The sequence below is a fragment of the Temnothorax longispinosus genome, chromosome 5 (genome assembly GCF_030848805.1).
Source record: "Temnothorax longispinosus isolate EJ_2023e chromosome 5, Tlon_JGU_v1, whole genome shotgun sequence".
Lineage (NCBI taxonomy): Eukaryota > Metazoa > Arthropoda > Insecta > Hymenoptera > Formicidae > Temnothorax > Temnothorax longispinosus.
Genome location: NC_092362.1, coordinates 23,161,109 through 23,182,490, shown reverse-complemented (window position 1 = coordinate 23,182,490; position 21,382 = coordinate 23,161,109). Strand labels below are relative to the sequence as shown.

The 21,382-nt window shown below is 32.9% G+C and overlaps 2 protein-coding genes across 9 annotated transcripts in view; one reads left to right on the top strand and one right to left on the bottom strand.

Annotated features, from left to right (window-relative positions):
• LOC139812652 (protein amalgam) overlaps window positions 1-21,382 on the bottom strand; it is a 294,458-nt gene that overhangs the window by 157,898 nt on the left and 115,178 nt on the right. The gene's annotated exons all lie outside the window — the stretch shown is intronic.
• LOC139812735 (uncharacterized) lies at window positions 261-8,912 on the top strand. Its single transcript, XM_071777803.1, has 6 exons — window positions 261-633; window positions 3,773-4,029; window positions 4,409-4,678; window positions 7,060-7,190; window positions 7,394-7,559; window positions 8,231-8,912. Exons 2-6 carry the CDS (start codon window positions 3,775-3,777, stop codon window positions 8,627-8,629), a joined length of 1,221 nt encoding a protein of 406 aa, XP_071633904.1. The 5' UTR covers window positions 261-633; window positions 3,773-3,774; the 3' UTR covers window positions 8,630-8,912.

Here is a 21,382-nt window from a genome sequence, read left to right as displayed (position 1 = left end):
CAATAGTAGCAAAACTTTAACAAAAGGTAATCCTTATTTTCCGTGCAAAATCTGATGAATTTCATGCATTCCTCCGAAATCTTCCTTTCTTAATATACATATTCACACGTTCATGTACAATATATACTCATTTATAATTTCCTTTAACGTTTGCCAGTCTCAATGAAACAGAACTCCCTCTCTTGTCTCAATATCAGGATGGCAAGTGCACGCTTCTAGCGGCATCATGCTTATCGTATTCAGTTCATGATCGCACGAGTGTTAGTGTCTTATCATCACTCTGTTATCTCTCTCGATTAAGTTAACGTCTATTAGTTTATTGAGGCTAAATCGACATGAGTTTAATGCCAAATCTCAGTTATCTCAGGCTCAGAATAAATCAGGAAGTCCGACGGTATAAATGGTGACCAAGCAGATCATATGTCATGTTCGTGACAGTCGTCATCTGCGGTAGCGAATGAAAATATACGTATACCCGCAATTTCATTCAAGAGTATAAAAGAATGCACTGATGTAGATATAAAGCCTGTCACTTCTGAGTTCTGCGTGCATCACTTCGCGACTTTACGAAACGGCACAGTGAAGTGAGGATTTAAGTGAAATAGACAACCAAAGTCGAAGCAATTTTTACAGGTTAGTGTGTCGATTATTATCAACACTCTGTTTTCCACAAACTGACATTCGGTCGGAATTTATTGATAAAAGTTTTAGATAAAGTCTTGTAAAACATGTAATTATAGTGAACTCTTATACCGTATTATACTTCAAAAATATGAGATCAACTTGCTAATAATGCAATAATATGTGATAATGCAATGATATAAATATGAATAAATAGGAATAAAAAGCACCTGAATAAATTATATGACACATAATTTTATAGACTTTAATATAATTTAAGAAAATATGATTTTACAAAAATGCTACATCAGTGGAAAATCTCAAAAGTTTATTCCGTCTAATTTGCATGGAGTTACATGAGTTTGAGAGAAGAAGAGTTTAAGTTATAAACATACATAACGCAAACATTACGAACGTGATTATAAAAGTTGTTATGATATTTGTCTAGCTTATAGACAATATTTTTTAGAGCCGCATAAATAATTTTCCATATCTTTAAACAATCATATACTTTATAAAAATTAATATAATAATGTAGAAATCGAATATCAATATAAATCGAATACATCTGTCCAACACAAAAAAATAACGACGTCTTTTCTTTACTTCTTAAATTAAAGAAGATAGGCCATAACAAATATCATTTCAATTTCTCAATGCAATAAAATTTGTTACGCTTTTTGAGATTAACAACCAGAAATTATTAGTTGAATTGACGTCAATTGCATCGATAAATAGTTGATATCAGATACTAGTTGATATCTTTGTCATCTTCGACCTTGCTTTGTCATCTTCACAATTGTTTTTAATTGAGAAATTGAGACTATTTCTGTAAGACTTTTATTGTCTTTCGGCTAACTCAATTTCGAATTAATCCAAAGTCGGAAAGCACAATATAAATATATACATATATGTATATTACGTATTCGATGTGAATAGAAAGAGAAAGAGAGGGAGGGGGAGAATTGGCCAAAAGACATAGAAATATTATAGAAATATTTATGATTACTCAATTAACATAAAAACAATTACAAAAAAAACAGTATAAGTAAATATAAGGCCAAAAATGACAAAAATACTAGTCAGTATTCGACATCGACTATTCATCGATGCATCGACGTCGAATGCATGATGTCGATTTGATTAATCATTTCTGACTGCATAAATATAATAAGCACACATATAATTTTGACATATAATGATAGTAATATATTTATTAAAATATAGTTTAAAAAGTCAATTAAATAAACCAAACTTTAGTTTGGTATCAAGGCTTATTCAAAAAGATAAAAAAATTAATTAGAATGATGCAACATGGTAATATTAATAAATGTATTTACACAATAACATAATATTAATCACAATTTCGTGCATCATAAAAGAAGCGTCACTATAAAATCGTATGTATTAAAAGTTCAGTTAGAACCTTTTTGCCTATCCCTTATCGTTTCGGTGAGATATACGCTTAAATTAGAAACATAAAAATTAATTTTTTCCGATAGAGTGTTTCACTCCTTTTACATGCGTAAGAGCACTAAAAATACTCTTATTTTCATTTGTATTGCAACATATCCAAAGTTCATCAAAATTGAGGAAAAAACTTAAGTTTGTTTTCTTTTAAGATAAGTAGATTTAATCTAACAAGATTCATTTGAGTGTTACATGTACTTTATGAGTTTGCTCTGCAGCAAATATAATTAGCGATATTTTTGTATCTCTCGACGACTTGAGGCCGACTTTTGATGTCTTTAACAATTAAGCAATATAGTATGTTATTCTAATATTAAAATGTATTAAAATAAAAATATATAGAAATCTGTCGTAAATACTTCTTAGAAAAAACTACAATAATGGTAATATAATAAAACGAACAATCAAACAGATTTACATATTTAACTACGTGACGTGGCAAATTGATGATTATTGACATTGAAAATTGTGAAGCTAGCAAAAGGCAATTTTTTCAAATAAATAAAAGGTAACATATTAAGACGTAACAATGTACAACGATTTCGATTAAATGATAATCCTAATTTGACTTCGATATAAAGAAATTATACGTTCATATTCTTTAATAACACAGTGACTCTACTGCAAGTGTATAATTATGTGTTACGCTTTATCTAAGCATGACATACGCGATTACATACTTGCTTGAGCAATTATTACGACAAACGAATAGTTTTTAACTTTAACCTCATTTTTGTTTTTGTTTTCGTAATGATTAATGTTAGTATGTTAGAGTTATTTAATGTAAAAATAGTATGAAAAAGAGGTATTACGTAATCAGACATATCAATACATATTTATGAAGTATACGATTTGTATAATTATATGCATTTTTTAAATGTTACCATCTATTTTATTAAAATTCTCTTAAATCCATTTTAATCAATTTATTACATTAATTATTGCAATTAAAATGTATTACAATTTAATTAAAATAAAATTTATTTGAAGTCGATTAAAGAATAAAAAGTTTTGTCACTTATTTGTATTTCTGGCACTTAATTAGTAAACCATTTTCAATGTGGTTTACATCATATGCTATAAATTATTTATATATTATTAAAATTATATGTGTTCCTCATAAGTTAAGTTCCTCATTAAACGTCCATCTAATAATAAGCGGATTTGATTCTGAGAAAACCGCGGAAAACATTTCTGAGAAAACTCATCAAGGTGAAATATGGCCGACGTCGTTTGACCACAAGTACGTACGCGATCGCGGCGCGCCAGACGCGTCGTAAATTTCTCGCAAATACCGCAACTCGATCACGTTCGACGGGATCTCAACGCGGAACGTACGTATACCGTTGGCCAAAAAGGGAAAAGGGTAAGGCGGCTTTCCATTACGCTCTTAATTGAAACAGCGATCTCAAACGTAGGAGAATGCGCCCGTCTTGAATATCGGACATAAAGAAAGAAACGACGGGGAGGCAAGGAAAAAACGGCGGAAGAGGCGCGACGAAGAAAAGGGTGGAAAGGCCGGAATGAGTGGGAGGGAGCCGGCTGGAAAGGGAGAAAGAAAACGTGATAAATCTCGCCGCGAACAATAAGTTATCGTAAAGAATCGTTTTCGCGTTTCGTGACACGGCGGGAAGAACAATGATTTGTCGGGAAAATTCTCCAATTCCAATTCCAATTTCAGAAATGGCCCTAGAGACACCGGCATGGCTGAATCTATGCTTCGTCGAGAAGATCCTGCGAAAGTCGGAAGGCGACAACTCGATTCAGGTGATCGATATAGTCTCGAAACCGGCCACGGCTAAGGGTGACAACTACACCAGCGACATGATTAGGGTTACTGCCGAATTTTCGCGTGACCAAGGCGGCAGTAAAATTACGGAGAAGAAATCAATCATTGTCAAAATCTCGCCTCTAGTTGAAGGCATTCGTCAGGACATGGTAAGTTGATTGAACTAATATAATATTTCTAATGCAAATGCATCAAACTGATGCAGATTCCACTATTTCGAAGTAGATTTCTATTCAACAAAAAGATCAAGACAATTATTTTCAAGGCAATCAATGATTGAAAATAAAATTATTTTTATCAAGTTCAAAGAGGCACAAATATTGGAAGAAAAATATATGCTTCAGTCATTTTAAAATCAATTTTGATTTGCGGAATAGAATTATTATTTATTTGTCATCTCTGGGAAACCAAGACTTTTTATTTAAACCCTTACATTACAAAAATAATTGCATGCTTGTTTGATTAAAAGATTTTATTTGTTAATCTTAAATAAATTTAATTAAATAATCTTAAATAAACTTTTTACAGATCGAATTATCAGGCATGTTTCACACCGAGATATCGATGATGTCAGATACTTTGGATAAAATGAATAAGTTGTTAGGGCCGGAGCATCGCTTAAGCGGGAAAGGCCTATACGTGCAAAATAAAAATCCAACGCTTCTGGTGATGGAGGATCTCGCGCCTCTCGGCTTTCGCATGGCCGATCGTCTGTCTGGCCTTGACCTAGCTCATACCATATTGGCGCTTGACGGACTAGCCAGGTTCCACGCAACTTCAATAGCCATATGCGAGAAGGTAAATCACCACGCGTGACTTACTTGTAATGTCTCATTGCGATTATCACAAATTCAGGTCAGTGGCACAAAACCATGGACCATACAAGGTGCAAATTTCCATGTTAATATGTAAAACCCATGCATGATATAAGTAATATATTTATATGGAAAAATCATTTTGTATTGCATGCTAGGAGACTTCTTGCACTATATTATACGAAGTATTAAACACGCATTATACATAATCGTCGGAAATATTCAAAAGTTTCATGTAATAGACATTAATGTATTTTGAAGCGACGAAACATTAATTTCTTCGAATACTGTCAAGAGATAAGTTTGAAACTTGTAAAGCTTTAAGACAATGTGCTTAACACTTTAATTCTATAGAAAAGTAGTTTCTAATTAATAATTTAAAAAAGTACAAGTGTTTTGTTTTAATACTGTGTAGTGTACATACAAACATATTGCTCAACTTCATACTAAATTGAATTTTCTTGTTGCATAAATATATAGTGGCAAGCAAAGTTTTTACGTTTTACAAATAAGTATATATCGGGAATTTTATAAATAGTGCATTTCATCATCCGTTTTAATTTATTTAGAATAAAATATCATACATTCAACACCTTTTGTTTAAAAAAAAAATAAAAAATATTTCTCGTATAATAAATTCTAATTCAGAATAAATTTATAGACGCAATTGATAAAATATATACAAAATAAAATATATTTACAATATAAAGTTACAAATCTTTTGCAGATATATTAATCTTATGCTGTACTTATATAATTAGTTTCAAATTGTTTAATAACATGTTTGAAAAGATGAAATTTAGCACTCATCTTTTTTGTCATAAATGATGCATTTAAGACTCAAGTAAATTACTAGTAATAAAAGTCATGAAAAATTTATAAGAGCTCGAACAGATATATGTTAGAATAAGGAAAAGTTATTATGTCCATTGACGATTGTTACGTAAGTGAATCTATCCAAGCTAAATATCGTGGTCCTCTGATACTACAGATATGTACACTGTAATAATGCGTGCGGCATAATGGTTACTGTAAACCGCAGCGATTTCGTATGGTCGAATGGGAGTTCGAAACTACACGGCGAATGATCCAGTAGAAATGCCTGGCGGAGAATAACCGTTTTAACCAAAGTCCAATATCCTTTATTATCCTTTATTACAGCACGTGCCTCGGCGTTTAGCCAAGAAAACAATTTTAAAAAATATCTTTCATGAAAAAAAAACTACAATTTACTCAAAATCATATATCAAATTAAATCTGGTCCTCAGTCAACGCGATTATTTGTGTGCGTGTGATAAATCAAAATTTACTTATTTATTCTTCTTACATCTTTGTCTGAACGTTTCGACTCCGCATTGCGTCATCATTAGCGGCATAACAAATACAATTTAATAATTCTCACGATCTCCGTTACGCTATGGATGAGTGCTTCGGGACTAGAAAGTCGGAAAGCTGATCTGCTCGTAACGTGTTGACGTATATGGTTGGAATGTGATGTCACAGTCAAGTGATCAGGAGAACGCAAGTATGGAAATATTAATCGACTCTACTGGCCATTATAATCGCCAAGACAATACGACCACGATTTGGTTCGATTATCGTCATGTAATATCTTTAATACTTATATTATAAGCATCTCATTTAAATAATTAAATTTATTGCGAAAAATATTACCTCAGCCAGGGTTTTTTCACAATAAATTTAATTATTTAAATGAGATGCTTATATATAAGTATCAAAGATTACATGACGATAATCGAACCAAATCGTGGTCGTATTGTCTTGGCGATTATAATGGCCAGTAGAATTGATTAATATTTCCATTGTTGTTTATTATTTGACTGGCGAAGTAAAAGTATTTATTCTGTTTTAATTTTTATTATTTATCATCGAGAGTCCTAATTATTTGATTTAAATATCAAATTATTCTCTTACAATTAGTACCTAAGGAAAATCGACTTTTCCTCGACTAAAATATCGCGTATATCAAATACCTTCAAAAATAAAGCAATTAAAAAGGAAGGGCTTTCAGCTTTTAACTTAAATGGACACGTATGTGCCTAACTAATTGTAAGCAGTAAGTCCTTCTACATTTATAAAATCGTAATTTGTAATTTATATTGAAATTTACATTAAGAAATTGTAACAATGGTTCTCCTCGTAACTATCTTCAAGAAAAAATATTCTCTAAATTTGTTAAGAAATCATATATTATTAAAATTAATGTCGTAGATTTTTTTATATAGCCTCATGTATACATATAACGTTCTAAACTTCCAGTCTACACCACAAACTTATTTACTAAATTTTATAATTAAATGAATAAATATCAATATTCTTTGATAAAAATATTTTAATATCTAGGAACCAAAGCAAAAAGAGATGTATTCGAAAGGAATGTTTAACGAGCAGTACCCACCAGAAATGAGCAATTTTTTTAATATGAGTGTTAAAGCTTTAGCAGATGAGGTTGCAAATTGGCCGGGAATGAAAAAGTAAGATTTACCCTACATCCATACACGCAATATTTATTAATCTAATTCTTAATATTTAAGATAACGTAAATAAGCGTATATATAATAAGCAGAAACTGGCAAATATAGAAGCACAAATTGTTGTTTAGAATATACACAGCAAATATTTATGATTTTTTTCATAATTTTATAGAATTCCATGTTTATGTGACTTTTATTATTAGATACTCGGAAAAAATTGCTAAACTCACCGACCACATATATAAAATAGGTATAAATGCAACCAAGCCATGTGAGGATGAATTCAATGTTATTAATCACGGTGATTTTTGGGTAAACAATATGTTGTTCAAATATGACAATAATGGCAAACCTATTCAGCACATTTGTGTAAGTACCACCACATTATAAAAAATCATGTATTTTCTTTAAATATAAATGCTTATTGATTTATTATAATCAGGATTAAAATTTAAGATTAAATGACGAAATTTATGAAATCTAATTTGTACCTGCATGTAATGACATGATTTATATTGTTAAAACAGCGTATATTTACTTTAAAACTGTAATATCTTAAAAGATTAATTTTGAAAAATGTAAAGGATTGTGAGCATAATTTAAATATAGCATCGGTCACTTTATTTTACTTATCTATAATATTTCTGAATTTTCATTATTATTTTTGTAGTTGAATGCAATGCAAAATAAATTTACGTAAAAATAAACAAAATACATAATATTCTGAAAAGTATACAATATATGTTAATACATTTTAATGATCCACAATGTTGACTTTAGAGATCAAGACAAAGTGGCGGCGCTAATATGAGATATTTGAAATTGCAGTATATTATGAATAATGCATAAATCCAGTTTGATCGCATTCAGGTACATCCGCCACCTGTCTGCCCGTGTCATTCGCGCAAACTCTCAACTTTCTCGCCGCGACTTCCTAAACACGAGTCCCACTTCTTTCCCGGGGCACGAATTTCATTTCCAATTCAATTGCTAGGAGCTCAAAAAATCGATCGATCGACAGAGTTCGTTTGATATTACAGGTGGACTTCCAACTATGTGTCTACACATCGCCGGCAATCGATCTTCAGTATTTTCTCAGTACAAGTCCTTCCCCGGATGTCATTGAAAACAAGAAAGATGTTTTATTAAATGAATATCTTAGCGCACTGTCGGCGACTATGAAGCGACTGGGCTGCAAGACGCAGCCACCCACCATAGAAGAACTGAAAGCTACCCTAAAACGTAGAGCCAGCTATGGAATGATAGCATCCTTCTCAATTTTACCGATCGTGCTGTGCTGTAAGACTGAGGCGAAAGATTTGGATGAAATCATGAGCAGTGGCTCTTATTCAAATCCGGGTCTAAAGGGCGAGAGTTATAAAAAATTGATGATGAAGAGACTTCCAATGTATGACGAATGGGGTTTGCTAGATCTTTAATGCATACTTGACTTTTATTGTAATAAATAATGTAGAAAAAAAATAATAAGCATGACAAGGTATAGCAAATACATTAAAATAAAAAACAATAGAATAATAAAAATATTAACGCACTTTAAAAAAAGCCATCATGAAATTGATATGATAACGACAGATCTTTTAGTTTGAAAGATCAAAAATTATTCTTTTATAATGTAATATAATGGTTTTATATATATATATTGTATATATATATAACGAATTAGCAGTGCAAATGTAAATAATAAAACAACTATTAAATATGGATGAGATATTCTTATTTTTCCAATAAAATTATATTTAATAAATTAAATAAAAATAGAAGAATGGAATATATAACTGAATATATATATTTAGTTCAGTTCAGTATCAAGAACATATGTATATATACATATATTCTTGACACACCCACACACCCCCCCTCCCCACACACACACACACACAGAGCGGCTCAAATACAGTGCTACAGATTAATACGTCAGGATCCACTGGATAAAAATAAGTGATTCAGATGGCGATTTTCTTATTAAAGAGGCTTTTAAGTGATGATAAATGAAACTGGACCGACATAAATCTAAAAATTAAATAGAGATAAATAGAGAAATAATAATATTTCTGTGTAAAGAGTTATGTTTCAAGACCGACAAATAATCGGCGTACAGTTTGCTAAATTGAAAAAAAGATACAAAATTCACACAAATATTATTATTAGGGGCTACCAAGTTCCAGCCCGATCGAAGATGGCCTTTTAAGTGTTCTACAATTGAATTTTGAAAGCTTCCTGAAGAAACGGCAGACAAGCAACTTTAAAATTTGAAAAGGTATCTTATGAAAAAAGTAACATAAAAACCAAGAAACTCTTACTTAAAATGTTTCTTTCTAAAACCATTATATCAAAAGTTATGAATCATAAAAAATAGAGATCTGTTGTACAATCAATTATATATAGTACGGTTGTTTAATCCAGCGTGGTTCCTGACATATTAATCTGTAACATTTTATTTAAGCCACTTTATAAAATTATATATATAATTTCTTATACATATATATAAAATATATATAAGAAATTTCTCATATACATGTATATAAGAAATAAAGATTACTATAATTATATTGAGAAAAATCTGAGAATTATAATATTATATAAGAAAACTTAATTATTTTCTCTTTAATGGCTTTTTAATTATCTTTTACTCTCTACTTTGTCATACAAAGTTACAAAATACTTCTTTTTACGATGCAAAATGAGAGATTATATAATGTTTGACCTCGTTGACTTGGATTAACATGGATTACTTCAATTACAGATCACATTAAAAAACATGAAAGACTCTACATTTTAATATCATTGATAAACTTGTTACAGTTGCTTATACATATATTTGTAAATTTAATATAAAAATCTTCAATGTTTTAATTTCAGAGATTATAATTCAAGGTTTCAGAGATTATAATTCAAGATTTTTAATACATTTTCAATCTCTTTCTCCCTCCCCCTCTCTCTCTCTCTCTCTCTCTCTCTCGCAATATTATAAACTTCACAATTCGTCTTGTTTTTCTTTAAAGTTTTTTTTCAATTTAATTCGAAATTCTATATAAAATTTAATTTTTAAATCAAATTTTATTTTCGAAGTTCATGCAGTCTAATTATATTTACAAGTTAACTTAGTTTCATCTATTCTTTATTAAAATTTTGAAAATTAGTACAAAAATTAATTATGCATAGTATTAGAATCAATGCTTTAACATATTAATTATAAATTATTTGGTCTTTCTGATATTTTATTAATTTTTTATCCTTCACATATATCTTCAAAATAGCCAGACAGATTTAGATTGAAATTGAACTTTCATAACATTCGTTGTAGAATAATTCTGGTTTTGAATGAATCTACGCAACACAGTTTTGCGTGCATGTTGGCCATTTCACGAAAACAAATAACGAGATGCGAAAAACAAAGAAGTAGAAATGAAATTGCTGTTGGGCACGAGTACTGTATATTACATATTTATATTTATGGATTAATTGTATTACTCTTTAGATAAAACATTTGTCAGAAGAAAAACTTAAAAAGATAAAAATTATTAAAAAATTTGTTTGTGATATTAATATTAAAACAATGAAATAAGACAACGTTGCTTAAATGTTTAAAATATAACGCACAACGTCGTTAGCCGGATTTATAAATGTTTTAAAAAGAGATTTTACTTATAATTTTCATCGATTTTAGATAAAACTGGATAATATCATCCACGCTGTTGAAAATGATTCCGATTCATGGCATACATTAAGCGCACTACCGAATAATTAACCTTTGTTGTGGCTGAACAATAATTCCAGTTACTTATAGTATTTCATGAAATAAATAGTAGAAAATCATTATTTTACGAGCATAGTTGGGCGAATTTTGCAGAGAGAAATGGCATTACTGGGATAAATGCAGCATAGTTTCGTCAAAATTAAACAGTCAGCAAACTTAATAAATTGTTATATCAGAGAAGTGTGCAGACTTTGTAAAATGTTTTCAACAATTTCTATCATATCGCTTATGCATAGTACTTACACAAGAAATTATCACATCATTTACACAAATCATAACGTTAGTTATTATTTTCTGACCGATGTAAGTCAAAGTAAGATGATTATATATAAATATTAATTATTTATTTAAAACTATATTGCGTCTATTTTTTGCATACTATATAAAAGATAACTAAGATATCGAAATCAAACAAATTTCGTTAATATATCTTTAATGTATTTATTTAATTTATGGTATGTGGAAGATAAAATAACATGATGAAAGAGATAGAGGATGGAAAATAGAAGATAAAGAGAATCAATTGAAACTCCAGAATAGAGTCTGTTCATATTGATTGCGCATGTTACTAACAAGCAATTGGCGTTTGCAAATCCCACGTCTCAATGCGCCAATTGAAACTACGCATCAATAGATGTCGATTTTGATTTCACAAGAACGGTAATATCCCAGCAGATTATTAGATTATAACGTAGTAGCAGATTCAATTGAAAGCCCGATTTAGCAAATCAAATGTAATCGTGATACATGTATTTATCGATTAGCTTTGGATCAATGCTTTAAATAAACATTACTTGTCTAAACTGTTTTTGCATTGATTGTCCATTTCATGGGCTTTGCTTCATTTGTGCAAATTTTTAGATTAAATTAAAGTAATCATCAATCAATCAATCAAACACGTTTAATTATTTTTTCTAATTCAAAAGTAAATTATCATATAATAACTTCCAAAATGCATTTATATGCTATGTCAATTTCCCCTTTCAGAGCCATTCAAACGTGCTAGATCGTTGCTCATTTCAAGCAGTGCGCGCATCAATGAACCATACAAATTCTCGAATGCAACAATTAAATCCCAACGAGTCACTACGCGAGCAATTGCACGCACCCATCGAAATTGAGTGGCTGCGTGTGAAATATGTACCAATTCCGAGGACCTTCCGTAGAGACCGAGGCTCGATGAACCGCAAAAGCTAATTAATATCTTCGAGAAGTTGGGATATATGTATTTAGCCTTTCAATTGAACCGAACGTATGCCTGTCCCCCCCCCCCTCTGGCGTGTATGTCGTCTACGTACAATTCGCTCGATTGTATGCGTGGGTATGTTTGTATATTCTACGAACGTGTACGCTGTGTATGCATGCGCGTAGGCGTGCACGTGACGCGGAACAAATGGCGATATTAATTACCGCGATTTGCCATCTCCGATACTGAAATCGACCCCTATTAATCTAAGCTTACACCTTTCGTTTGCCTGCACCTTGCTTGCTCCGTGAGAATATATTCATCCTTGTTTAATCCTGTCGATATTGCTCTTTTGCTTATTACTCTTTATATGGTCCATAATTACCCGCAGAAGAAAATGATTATTTTCCCTGTAGACAAACTACCGTAAATAAATTAAAGCCATTTTATTAATATCATTAATTTCTAACAATAAGTATTTCTAAGGTAAATTGCACACAAATTAATCTTACAAAAAATAATAATAATCATATATAAAATATATCTCTATTTCTTTCTGACAAAAAATATTTTCTAAAAATCACTGTTAGTGTATAATAAATAGCTTAACTGAAATAATCATTTAAAAGGGGTAAAGAGCAAATGAAATCATTAGACAAAATAAATGGTATACTGTATTGTACATATTATTATATATAATAATACGTCACACATAAATACAAGAAAGTGTATTCTACCGTGCAAGCAAATAAAATTTTAACTGTCTATTTTTCTCGTTTCATGTTTTTATCCGAAACAGTCGATGGGACCAATTACATATACGGCTCAACTAGCCGAATATTTGGTATTGACTTTTCGCTATGGATCATTCGTTACACAGAGTAGCGTTAAACGATGCGATTGGTTTACAATCTAGTAAAACATGTTTTTTTTTATTAAACAATGTCGCCACACGTCTCGCACAAAGTGTCCTACTTTTAGATCTGCAATATGATATCCCAGCTTGTTAAAATTGTACGGACAATGTAATTATCGCCGTGAAACAATCGACAGAGTTTTACATTTGAAATAATTTCATCACGGGATGAGAGACTACGTATAAATAATAAATATATCTTATACAATGTAGTGTATATACATGCTTTTCACGTCATTGCGCTTCACATTGTAATCACACTGTGCTGCAATTAAATGTTAAAACAGGAACGTGATTTTAGTTTAATATTTCAATGATGATTTCGTTAATCGAGATAATTATAAATAAAAATAATTCTGCATGCACTAATTGTACACAAAATACATAAAAATATATGTAGAGACATACAGAATACATGATTTTTTTAAATAGTTTCATAAATTATACCATATATATAACCGGAAAGTATACTTTCTCATTTAAGCATGCGATAAGAGTTGTTAATTAGAAAACCATGCAGAGTCTCAATCGCGCTGAAAGCGTAGTTCTATAATATATAAGAGAAGTTTTACAGAAAATATTTCATGAAAAAAAATTCGCATAATTTATTGCTACTTTCTTACGGTCTCTCGCACGCTTAATAAATTATGCGATGATATACGACAAGGCAAAAGTATAATTCTCGTATAATTTTCCAAAGTGACATTGTGCGAGTTACATCGAAAGATCCAGGCTTGGAAGCAGAGTCAGAGTGAATAAAATCAAACGTACGTGGATGATGATAGAATCACCGGAAGGCGAAATACAGGCGGCGAGGTTGGACGATTCGAGAAAAGAGGATGGCTCGGAATAAAACGACTTCGTGCCATCCTAATCTAACGCAATTTCTTCCCCTTTTGACCCTCTCGAACTGCGCACTCATAACTCGATAAGATAGATTATCCCGAAGAGTCTGTTTCGTTTCACGTTCCGGACCGATTTTGTTTTTTTCCCCCCTCTTCCATCTCGTCATTCGTCGCAGAAAAGCTTTTCAATTCTTGACTGAACAGCTTAAACGTGTGCACTCACTGCACTCTAGAAATCGATTTCGCGATTTACGTGACGGAGGTGTTATTTCATTCTCGAAGTAATCCTTCCCTTTTTATCGTTGAAATGGTTATCGAGTGATATTCTTTAATTGTAAATGTTTTTATCGAGATTTACATTCGCAAAAAAGAAAAGGCAATATCGCATCGATTTCAAACTACACAACTCTAAAGGCTTTAAAATGGTCGGGTTATTATTGATTGCGTTGGTCATGACACGTGTATTTTCAGTTTTCACCATGTGGACAAATATCATGATAATCGATTAGACGGTTCCTTGGACAGTTTTCCAGTAATATCGATAACGGCATCATGATGATCGACATATTGACCAATGCGGGAAGTAATAGGCAATTTCTGTATCAAATAAGCTAATACATCAATATCATTACTCAAAGTCTCGAATCGTGATACCAAGCCGAGATAGGAAAGCGTCCCTTTCCGCCCATATTTCACATCTTGAATACAATCTACGGTATCTGATCATAGTATCCCGAGACTAGAATACTACAATGAAGATTCTATTCATTTCGCGACAAATACGGCGTTATATCAACTAAGTGAATCATCAATAAAGCATTAATTACTAACGCTATAGCGTATTGTGTACAGCCATATTTATGAGTCCTTCAAAATCAGGAAAATTATTACTCAAACTTAGAATTATAATTATAACATAACAATTATTCTTATTTATAAATTATTATTTAATATAGCCGTTACAGCAATAAAAACGGCTTTCTTTGAAGCATTTATACTACATTTATAATCAATAATTTAATCATATTTAATTAATTAATTTCGAAATAATGCATAACTTAATATTATTATAAAGCTAAAAATGTGCAATGTTAAAAGCAGAAAGATAATATAATGTAAAATAGAAAAGAATGGATGCGGTAACAAAATTTGAATATCGAAATCGCGCGCAGCACGGCACCTAGGCTTGATAAACCCGATAGCGATTCATCACATTTAACCTTATTCAACAATAGAGAGAGCCCACTGGAGCTAGCCAGCCGGGAGATTAACAAAAAAAAGAGAGGAGAGGGGCCACGAAAGGAAGAAGCAGAAAATTACTCGCTGGTCCCGGCAAAATTGAAGCGCGAACTTCGTCGACTAACCCACACCTCGCCTATTCTCGCCATCATCATACATTCGCGGCCTTTGTCTCCAGGAACTGATGCGGTATCACATGTGTAAAAGTAATATCTGGTATGCGAGTATCAGTCAAAGGGGTCTCCACGTTTGAGTTATAAGGCCAGGCTCTGCGTTGAACGCGGGCGCTCGAACATGAGGTCGAAAGAGGGACCACACATACGTATATACGTACGGCTCACAAGTGTACACACATAAAGGATACGGGAAGAAGAGCATCACCGAGAATATGAAGCGGACTGCATGTATATCTCGCGCGTATATACGCGTGTCGGGGACAGAGGGTTGATAAACGTCTCTCCCGACCATCCCTCTCTGTCTCCCTCACCCCCCGACCGTCTTCACCGCAATCATCTCGCCGTCGCGGGTATTCATAAACTACTCAGACAACGTCTGAAACTTTACGTCGCGGCCCGGCGATGTTCTGATACGAAATAATAGCGAACGCATAGTAATGAAGATCGCGCATGTTCGCCGGTAGTGCCTGACCTGTTCTACAATCGTGTATAAGCGTTTCATTACGTACAGAGAATTCGCGTGCGGTATAATGCGAAACAGAATCAAATCGTACAATTTAATGCCACGCGTAAAAGGGAGGATTCTGACATTTAAACGTGTAAAGCTCTGTTAATGTTAAAAAGATTAAGAATATATTCTCCTTAAGAATTAAACAATATACGTGTAAAGAAAAGCTGTCCAATTAATCATATTAATTTACAAGTATTAATCATATTAAAATAATCGATGTATAATATCAAAAGAGATTAGAAAGATATTCTTGTGAATTTAATTATACTAATTATACTATAAAATAAAGTACTTTGTATAACATATGTTGTATTAAATGTAAAACATAAATTTATTTTTGTTTTTAATAAATATAAACCGATATAAGATAATTCTTATTATTTATGTTTATTTGCAGCGACTGTCCTCCTCTGACCAAATCAGTCACAATCAGGGAAAGTCATCGCCGCTCTATAATCGGACGAACCGGCCAAGTGCTCCGAAAGCACAATTAGATTGACAGTTTCGTACACGAATGGGTATGGAAGCCGACGCGGGACTGCGGGACAGCCTAAAATAAATAAACGCCATAATTCACGTTCAACAGTTACGAACGGTTCAATTCGCGATTGGAACTGGTCCAATGGCAGAAGGTGACGCAGGGGGCGTGCGGGTAATAGACGGGGTGGTTATGCATTAGGGTGCGCGCGAGGGTGGCAAATAACTTGACTTCGCGAGCGCGCAACGATGCGACGCAACCGAAATTAATTTAAAAGACAGTATTTCCTATCCGCGGACTTAGCACCTGCATAATCTCATCGGCCCCTCGCAATTCCACACACCAGTACACTCTCTCTGCTTGCCCAATCCAACTTTGTTGCCGGTTCAAAATAAGTGGATTACTTTAACTTGATAAAATGAGGATCACATTTTATCGCGTTAAAGGAAAACCTTCCATTTGCCGTGTCTTTTCTCTCCCTTGCACTCGAAGTCGTTTACTTCCCTTTGCTCGTGATCGCAGCATTCGCGCTCCGGTCCAATTCTCGGCCACCCTTGACTGTCTTCATTCGTCCATAATTTACTGCTTCTCTTTCAATCGCTTGCGTTTTTTCAATTAACAAAGCAAGACGCAAAGACAAAGGAACGTAAGGAAATAGCTTTACATTCGTGCATATATATAAAGATTTGACAAATTTCTTCATTATACAAATTACAAAATTCATTTCACGCATCGGTTCGTTAATAGATGTACAATAATCTCAATTCACCTCGAGGGGGCAAGCGAGTATCGCGCGGAAATAGAGCAAAATCGTACACACTTAATTTCACTTTGCACTTCGCTATCTCGTTCGCTACTTTACCGTTGGCGTTTTCGCAGTAACCGGATCCGTAGTCCGTGTACGTGCATCGGATGCACACGTAATGCGCACTCCATCAGTACAGTTGCGGTTGAGAGCACTATCGCCGGATAAGGACAAAAAAGCGAGAGACGAGACGAGAAAGTGTGGGAGAGGGGAGAGGAGGACAGTTACGCGAAACAAGTGATTATCACTTTGTCGCGCGAAAACTCGCTTACTCCCCGAATAATTTCGACCCTACATCGTTTGCCTACATAAGCATGCTCATGCGTGCTAATACAGCCCAGAAGAAACGTTCCCAATTAACGAACCTCGCCGTCGCTTAAATTTCTGCGTAATAACTTTGCCAAACTAATGTTTTCATCTAAAACCGTGACGGCCTCTTCATGGGCTTTCGTGGAATTAATACAATTTATGGAGAAGTGCCTAAAAGAGTGCATTTAAAAAAATATCCCGAGATTACAGATTTGTAAAGGATATTCCGGAGGATTAACAAAAGCGACGGAGTAGGCGAAATTTACATTTATCGTATATTCTTCTTACTTGCGAGATAAATTATCTCCGAGAGGGATCCCCGTGCGTTTACCATTATTCTTTACCGAGAAGCAAGACAGGATAATCCGTAATCTTATCCTAATGAATGTCCAGTTAAATTCAATCCCTTAGGGGTATATATCGTTTCAACATGCGCGCAAGTTACGGAGAAACCAGATTCCAATGGGACTTCTTTCCATTGGGCTCTATTGCCCACTCTACTGCCACGCTCAATTATGATATTAAACTTCCCGCTGACATGGATGCGAAGCAATTTTGCGGGATTAAAGTTCCATACAAGTTCACAAACAGCGTTCCCGTCCGTAAGACGCGGGAAATGAGAGGCTTTTCCTGGAATGCCTCGTTGCGTTTATTCTCAATGCTAAATTATTTCTTTTAAAGCGCGCATCCAGAGAGAGCCGGGATAAAAACCATGCGCGGATAGAAAATAATGATGCAACCGCGGCATCGCGCATCGAAATAAAGGGATAAAATAAAATAACGCTCAGCACAGCGCGGTAACGCCGTTACTCAATATCCCACGGTATTATATCTGTGACATTACCATAACTGAAAGCGTACCGTGACGACCTCTTAGCGGGGAAATATGACAATGGATAAAGTATTACGCCGAGACGGATATAAATTGGATGTGGCAATAGATCCATCTGTCACATAAGCGAACAAAGATAAACTGATATTGAGATTTGAATAAACAGAGAATCTGAATAAGTTTACCCTCTCAACTTCGTTCGACATATCAATTTCTCGTAACACTTGTCCGATACACGAGAAGAAACGCTTGCATAAAGGTAAATCGGGTGTTATTTCAATTTTGATTTTAGATCGTGCAAATATAATTCAACTGTTTAGTTTTTCACAGTTATTATAAAATTAAACATAATTTTAAGCAAAATGTACCTACATTATTATTGATTATTTTAAATATCAAAATTTTATATCAAATCGTTACTTTATTTATATGCCTAATTCCTGTGCTAAAAAAACAGAATTAGGATTACATTGCAATAATGATAAACAAACAGAGTTATTGATCATTATTATATTAGCATTAGCCATAATTATTTCAATGTTACACTAATATATTTGTTTAACTCTCCACAGAGAATAGGCTGAAATAGGAAATCCTAAACTTCACTTTTATTGAAGTGTATTATCAAAAAACATTAATCGCGCTATTTATATGTGTGTCGGCAACGACACTTGGCCTTAAATCTCTGCGTTAAAGAATCTCGGAAGGCAATAATATTCACACTTCGCCTGGTCCACCGATGCACAAGCGGCGGTTGTACTTCCTAGTCGATAATCCTCCACCCACATTCACTGTTCTCCGTAGCAGACCGGGTCTATCTATCCGCATGTCTGTAGGGTAGTTTATTATTCATTGGGGTTGCATCCCCAATGCGGATAAACGGCGCATTGTTTATGCATTAGCCTGTACCCTGCCCAACGATCTAAACCTCTCGATCTGACCCATTGAGATGATTCTGCCTTTTCTCACATTCCGTCAAACTTTCTTGCCTAATTGTTGACGCGTACACAGAATTCTCATTAAATTGTCAACGACGGATCACTCCCTGTCTTGGACCGCCCTTGTATCCGGATTATTTTCATGTCGCTTAAACTCGGGGAGTTTTCGGATTGCTCCGGACAAAAAAAAAAGCTAACCGGCAAGATATTGACTCGAACAATTCTTATAATCCTTCTTTAATCTTTAATAAAAAGATAAGACGATTACGACATTATGCGAATAAATGGTACCGTGGGCTAAAGCCTGATGATAACGTAAAATATGAAATATAAAATATGAAATGAGATACGAAGTTTGCTAAGTCCGCTTTGCCAACTAAATTGCTATAATGCCGTTACAGATTACATCTAACATGCTTCGTAAGAGCGATCCCTCGTTAAACCGGCTCAGTTTTCTCGATTTGGAAGCGGCGGCGTGGTGATAGATGGATAGGAAATGCGATCGCGCTTCTATCGCCGGTTTAAATCGAAGTCTCGATAGTTCGCACGGCGCGATGATTAATGGCGAACGTCTGTCCTAGACAATTGGAATATAAAATGCGCCACGGAACTAAGGGAATCTCTAAGCGAGATGGTATGAATAAAATAACCATTAATTTTCGTAAATTCACATGAAATTTGCAACAGGACATCTTTGTTCGCTGTAATTATATTGAAAATATCATTGATAAAATTTTGAATGGATATTTAAAATACGAAATGAACGTAATATATAATTTAGTTATACTAACGAAGGAGAGATATCTCAATTGTAATTTTCGATTAAATTTTATTCAAAAATAGAAATAATAATTTATTTCTTTAATAATAATAATTTTTTAGCAGGATTAATAACGCAGAAAAATATAGATTATCTTATACCACACATTTTTTAATTGGTAAATTTATAAATATCTGTTTTTAAATCTATTTACATTAATCATATATTTTAGTATGTTTCACAATCTGTTTTATATATTCGCGCTGTTCAATTTCCTGTATGTTTTTATCCGAGAATTTATATCAGAGTCACGAGCAACGCGAATAAAGTTCAAAATTGTTCTACCAAATTATTACGTATTTTCGCATTATGATAACCCTATTGTTTTAAACCATGCGGCATTACGGGTTGCATATTTACACGATCATATACATGTATTCCGGTTTTTGCATCAGTTGTTTCGTATTTTGATATATTAGCCACCTTCGAATGCAACACTCATTGCGACGCATTTAAATGATCTCTTGTGTATCGCGCTTTAATACATTTTACATTAAAATTTATGTTTGTCTAAATGTTTGCTAAATTACAGAATAATAATATCTAATTAAACTAAAAAACATCTTCAAAGAATTATAAAGCATTTCTAATACAAATTATTTTGTTATTATATACATTTAGCAAAATTAAATTTTAAAATAAAGTTTTTCAGTAAATACATATTACATATTTTTCAAAAATTTTTTCTCTGTGATACAGTTGTAATACTAAATAATATAAATCTTATAACAAAATTAATCTAGTTTATCTCTACGTTTATCTTTATTTCATTAAAAAATGTATTTTTTAAAAGAATTGGAAATAACGTGTAGAATACCACGAGTTAAAAATTCAAGTTTTTTAAGAAACAAAAAATACAGACTGTTGTTTATTCTAATTTTGAGAAATTGTACTTTCTAATCTTTTAGATTTTTTACGACTTTCCTAAACATTGCTTGTTTGCACTGATTGTGAGTATGTATTCAATCTTTTCATTTTAACATTGTTTTAAACAAACACACTACGCAATAATTGCCAAACTTGTTTTAAACTGTTTGTGGTTTCTCTCTTCAAACACGTTACCTCCATCCCGAGGACACAATTGGAAATATTTTGGCAAATATTTTATGTAACGCATATAATATTTTTTGAGATTAAAAATTTAAAAATAAACAAATCTGAATTTATTTGCAAACTGGTTACTCATTCATAATCTTACTTATGATTGATATTGTAACTTACTTTTTACTGCTGATGCATTTATTTATTTTTACGCCGCAGATTCAATAAGAACTCTTATCCGACTTTACTTCAATTTTTCTTAAAATTTTTCCCCCGGCGCAAACATGAAAAACAGAAGAAACTTGCGTTTCTGACACA